Source organism: Aphis gossypii, chromosome 1 (genome assembly GCF_020184175.1).
Source record: "Aphis gossypii isolate Hap1 chromosome 1, ASM2018417v2, whole genome shotgun sequence".
Classification (NCBI taxonomy): Eukaryota; Metazoa; Arthropoda; class Insecta; order Hemiptera; family Aphididae; genus Aphis; species Aphis gossypii.
This window is the reverse complement of record NC_065530.1, coordinates 16,605,442-16,611,597: the sequence shown is the minus strand read 5'-3', so window position 1 is coordinate 16,611,597 and position 6,156 is coordinate 16,605,442. Positions and strand designations below refer to the sequence as shown.

The 6,156-nt window shown below is 26.9% G+C and overlaps 1 protein-coding gene across 1 annotated transcript; it reads right to left on the bottom strand.

The window, feature by feature from the left end:
• Nucleotides 1-1,332: 1,332 nt before the first annotated feature.
• On the bottom strand, nucleotides 1,333-5,847 carry LOC114126225 (acyl-CoA-binding protein homolog). Its single transcript, XM_027990121.2, has 3 exons — nucleotides 5,651-5,847; nucleotides 2,999-3,113; nucleotides 1,333-1,588 (listed from the first exon to the last, which is right to left on the bottom strand). The coding sequence occupies exons 1-3, from the start codon at nucleotides 5,666-5,668 to the stop codon at nucleotides 1,452-1,454; spliced, it is 270 nt and encodes an 89-aa protein (XP_027845922.1). The 5' UTR covers nucleotides 5,669-5,847; the 3' UTR covers nucleotides 1,333-1,451.
• Nucleotides 5,848-6,156: the final 309 nt, after the last annotated feature.

Here is a 6,156-nt window from a genome sequence, read left to right as displayed (position 1 = left end):
TTTGTGTTTAAAGATTTGGAAATGTAAATAATAATGGTTATACATAACATCGATCCAATATAATATATTAGACAAATGGCCAACTAAAATGTTAGGTTTATTAATCACATTTTTATGAAAAATTCTCATAGACTAACATAAATATTATATTGTTTTTCAATATAAATTATAATTATAATCCTTCTAAATTAAATGTGACAGTAGTATTATGAATTATATCAATAATGCACTTGACCAAAAATAGTGTTATATAATTTACACCATTTTCAGAAATACATGATTATAACTGTTAGGTATAAGTGTTATAACATAATATTTTTTCTTTAAAACAATTTTGTGTCATAATTATAATCAATAGTAATTAAGACTAAAATAATTATCTAAAAATTTGATTTTTCCATATAGTTTTAGAAGTCAAATGAATTAAAGGTACATACAAATTACAAATATAAATATGTATATGCACATAAATGGACAAAAAAAAAGCGTGTTTCAAGTTGTAATATAAAAAATATTAACCGTAGACACTTGATATATTAACCGATTGTTGAATAACAATTCAATGATATTTTTAAAATATTTTGTCTCGTAGCTATATATACCACGAATCTATTCACACCGTTTTTTAGCACGTTGGCATTCATTTATATGTATATAATATAAATATGATATTATATAATGTAATAATTATTAAGAAATATACTTAAGCGAAGTTTTTGTTAAAATTATATCTAAACGTACCTTGCTATACCATTATAAAATATAAATATATAATAAACTTTCTTTAGAAATATATAGGCTGACAAACCATCCACTCAGAATCGTTATTCGATTTATAATTTAATTAAAATTTAACTCAACTATTACAGTGGACCAATTCAAAGAAAGATACATATATATATAATAATAATATATATACCTAAAACCTACTATAGGTACAGCAGAGTGAGTTCATTGATTTTTTATTTTAAGTTGACTGAATAATATAACAAATATCAAAATGAAAACGGTCATTGTTATTCCTAATAATAATTACAATATAGTAATGAAAATGTCCACAAAATAATATTCCATATTATTACAGTCATCATTATTTTATTAACACTAAATAAATAGTTAAACAAAAATGATTAATAGTATAAAATAAAACACTATACATATCCTATGATCAGTATGATCCTTTAAAATTTAAAAATATAACGAAATCATTCCTTACCTTTTTTTTATGAAACACACCTTTATAAAGTTTTAAAGAAGAAAACGGAACATACTCTTAAAGTTTATAATTGTCAATCGTTTTTAATATTGACTGTTGGAGTTATTACTTATACATATTATACATTAAAATTTTATTGATTTTTAAATACGAGTGAACAAACAAAGCAAAAAAAAAAAACGTACATTAAAAGATACATTGTACATTTATAAATATCTTAGTATATTTTTAGAAATCAATCCCTGTATTTGACAACGAATTCTTCCATTTTTGCAATATATTTCTCTTGGCAGTCTTCTTTGGAAGTACCTTTTAAATTGGTCCAGAACTCCCACTTCTTTTTGGCTTTCAAATCAAACATGCCGGGTTTGCCTATATTTTTAATATTGATAAAAATGTATTATTAATCGAAATTATACATAATATTAATATACTGTTGTACCTGCAAGGGTGGTAAATTTATATAAATAGGTAGATTGAATGTAAGATGTATATGTAAATAATTAAGTTAGGTACATAGGTAACTTGTGACACACTTGCTCATTTTTGACTTTTGTTTTAAAATAAGAGCCACATTTAAAAAACTAAATTATATTAGAGTTGCAATTATTATCTTTAGATATTAGCATACACGATTGATTTTATTTTCAGTTTATAATTTTTAAGTTTTAAAATTATGAAATATGAATAACAATTGAACGCGAATAACTGTAGCTATAGAATATTTCAACCTTGATGATTTTTAAATCGTACAAAATATGCACTCTTATTACAATTGTACACCGGCTCATTAGTTGTTGGTAGGAAATGTCAAAAGCCGCACAAAGCGTTAACTCTACGAGTAGAGTGCATAGTAATAAGTAATAAATAACGTTGTTTACTGGTAGTGGTCGGCATAAAATTAATTTTAAATTCGGCATTATGTTGTAAGAGCAAAAAGTATAAAAAAATAACGAAAATAATAAAATCGTGAAGAAAATGACAAGTATCTATACGTTTGTGACTTTTGATATTGTATAGGTATGAAAAACAAATTAATGCATTTGTCTCGTGTGAATTACCGATAATTTATAATATTCTACATTGTGATATGTAGTGATCTTGATCAAGTATTGCGATTTAAAGGGGTTCACCCCACCCTCTCACGAAATTTACATTTTATATTATACCTAAAAATTAATGTTTAAAAGTACTAAAGTTTTAAAAAGTCCCATAATCGAAATTGTGTTAACATTTTGTTAGGTTAGATTATATAAAAACAAAAATGTATAACCTAAACCAAAGATATTTTTTTGTGTACGCGCTTGAACCCAAAGTTGTCGAAATCATAATACATAATTTATGATTTTGAACATCTTGAGAATACATTGAATATTTTATATTTACAAGCCGTTAGGCTAGCAGAAGGCAGGTATTTTGACGTTATTATTTTATTTTCAAGCTTAATATCAGTTCAATCGGTAATAATTGCTATTTAAACTTTTTTTTTCCGTTTTTCGAATATAAAATTATAAGAAAAAATCCATATTGCACCGTACGATAACAATTGTCGTGCATTTAAAATTAAAATAATTTATGTTTCATTAGCTTATACCTACCTACCATGTACATGCATTACGCAGTATATACTACCTATTGTAATATATTATAAAATATGTTCTACTCTACCTTGCAGTAATTTTTTCACGTCTGGGCGCGCATATAGAATAAAAAAATTAAAAAAATATACAAACACAACGTCACATCGAACACATAGTATTTAATATATTACAATACACTAACTGGTGTCGTTGTCTCCGACCGTGGCTTGCTTGTAGAGGGCATAGAGTTCCAACAGCTCGACGTCGGTCGGTCTCTTCGTTAGTGTTTTCACTTCTTCGGCGGCAGCTTCGAAACGCTGTAGATAAAAAAAAAACAACAACAATCATAACGAGATACACACATCATCACACACAATAATATATGCAACACCAAAATAACGAATTGATAATAATAATAATAATAACAATATCATACACCTATACCTATGTATTTACAGGTATCGTCCGTACAACCATAATATTATTATTGTCCGAAGGCGGTTTTTTTTTCTTACCTCAAACGGCTCAAACCCACGAACCCTAAATATTATTGTTGTTATTCGACGTATATACATATAGGTATATATCGTACTCACGTTATGTTACGTGATGATCAGTATAGCATACAGCATGTACGTTTTATATATAATAATATAATATATTAAGTGCACGCGGAAGCGGAAGAAATCTCTCTCCTGTATAGGCTTAAGGTTATACATGTATATTATACATATACTGCCGACATGCTGTTTTTTCGTTATCTATATAATACGCATACATACAACGGAAATAATTGTTTTTATTTCTCAGAGTTGCTGACCTCTGGGGAGCCATGTACAATATACATAATATAGGTAAATAAAAATAAATGCACTCGAAGAAATACGACTGTTGTTGGAAAAATACACGTAGATACTCCGACTAGGAAAAAAAGATACTTTTTGAGAAATTCGTCTTAATTCGTTTTTCTTTATACGAAAGTTTTAACGACATTTCAAGCTAACAAACGATATGCGTACCTGTATAATGTACAGTGTAGAATTGCAGAAAGTTGTTGTAGGTAGTATTATAAGGTCCCAAATACGTAATATTGAGTAATATTATATAATATATACTTCGCATGTTTGCAAAAACAGTCACAGATAGTGTTTTGAAATCATTGTGATACGTTTTGCACGTCGATTCGCTTATTATAACATTCAAATTATTTTATACAGCGTTCCGCGTGGTCTTATTCCGCAAATCTATTACGTACACGTCAACGGTCTGCTGGATTTAAAAAACGTACCTATCGTCATTTTTCTGGCTTTCTACAATTATTCCAGTTATATTATTATATTCTGTAATACTATGGTCTGCAGTTCGTATATAATTATGAACGCGTGTTTCCTCGATTCTAGCTAAGAGAAAATATTAATAATGTTGGTAATAAAACTGCTGTAAAACGTAAGGTTATTGACAAACGTGTCAAAATACTACTTAAAAATGTTATTATAATATTATGTTGGTTAAATTAATATAAGGTGCTAGGACTTTCGCAGAACAAGTCATTAAAGATTAAAATTAAATAACTCTTTAGACTACCCATAAACTTAGGTTAGATTATATCCATTATAAACTTACGATAATCAATATTGTATTATAATATATATGATGTATTATTCGGTCAGGTAAAACTGTAACTGACATTGATTGTAGCAAAAAAAAAAAAAAAAATGTTTTATGCAAGACATACCTATAATTAAAAATCATTTATGTAAAATGGCAACAGGTTTTAGACCTTTGTTTTAAATTAAAAGTTTTAGTGGTTATAAAACAATGAAGATTGTACGCTACAAAAATAAAATACACGGTGTATTATTAAGTTCTCCTTAGATAAAAAATAAAACTAAACGTATTAAGTAGGTGATACTGGTAATAGTGATAATTATAGATCAAATGATAAAATGTCAATATATCATAGAAAATATAAATTGATCAGTCGGTGCTCGGAGTATCATACATACAATTTAATATTTAAATGTGCACATGATTACTATCACAGACAATTAAATTGTGTCACATTAATATCGTATTATATAAGACCTATTAATAAGAATTGCATACTTTAAATAAATCGTATAAAGAAATTATTATAACGTATTGTTCAAACGTGTTGTAAAGGTAGGTAATTATTATTCGAAATCGTCATTACAATTATTATTAAACCATCATTAAAAAGAGAAAAGGTTTCTTTTTTTTTTTAATGACGAATTTTAAAACTGAAAATGTACCTACAATCAAATTATTTTTTTGCGTATCACCGAAGAAGAAATTTTAATTATTGTTATTATTTTGTAATAATAAAATTTATAGGTAAGTATTAACACTGGTATTATTTATAGTGGCGGTGGCAGTGTACTCAAAAAAAAAAAAAAACTAGCTACATAAATATTTTTAAGACTATTATCATCAACGTATAGTGAATAACTTAGATTTTTTAGAAAGAGTCCTATAATTAATGATTATTTGCTTGATGTCTTACACTACAAAATAATTAAAATCATGAAGAAGGTTTAAGCATTTGTAGTTTATTGTGCATATTTATTGTAAGTCATTGATTAGGTTTGTAATAATTTAATTGTTATAGTCCATACGATAGAAAAACGATTGTTATATATTTATATATTATAATATGTGTGTGTACATTAAAAAAAGTCCTTTAATGATTGTTAAAATTATAAAACGTATTAAATATTAATTTATTTAAAAATTAAATTATGATAACAAAACTAATAAAATTTCTATTATTTTTAAGCTCTGCAGTGTTGTTATATTATATTATATTATTTATCATTGCACTATTTACACTTACCTCTTGTAATGTAGCCATGTTAATGAAGTAGTATGTTGGTTGTAGTGATACTCTATATTTGCACAGAGGTACGGACAAAAATGCACTGCGTCAAGCTTCTAAAATCTGCTGGTCGGTCGGTCGTCACAGAGTGAAATGAAAACTGGTTTGGAAATGAAATTGTTTTTTACCCGTACTACTCGTTTACTATTGTCTAGTGTCTACACTTATACATGATACGCACCTATATATACGCAATGCGCATTCACCGACAACCGTTGGCAGCGTTTGAGTAGGTACGTCATAGCGATTTAAGCGTTACGTTAAAATAACAACAAAATGTTGAATGAAAACAATAAAAACTGCTTACAGACTCATTTACACGTATTATTTTATTATGTGCTATTATGTTCATAAAAGTTAAAATCTTCAATAATGGCCTAAGACCTAGAATACTGGATAATCAAAACATGTTTTTTGTTTCGGTTCAAATCGTACTTGAACACTCCGAATGTATAATTTAAATT

Coding starts and splice junctions, on each gene's coding strand:
- LOC114126225 (XM_027990121.2), bottom strand. Junction 1,589..2,998: donor GGTCGGAGACAACGACACCA/GTTAGTGTATTG, acceptor TTAAAAATATAG/GCAAACCCGGCATGTTTGAT.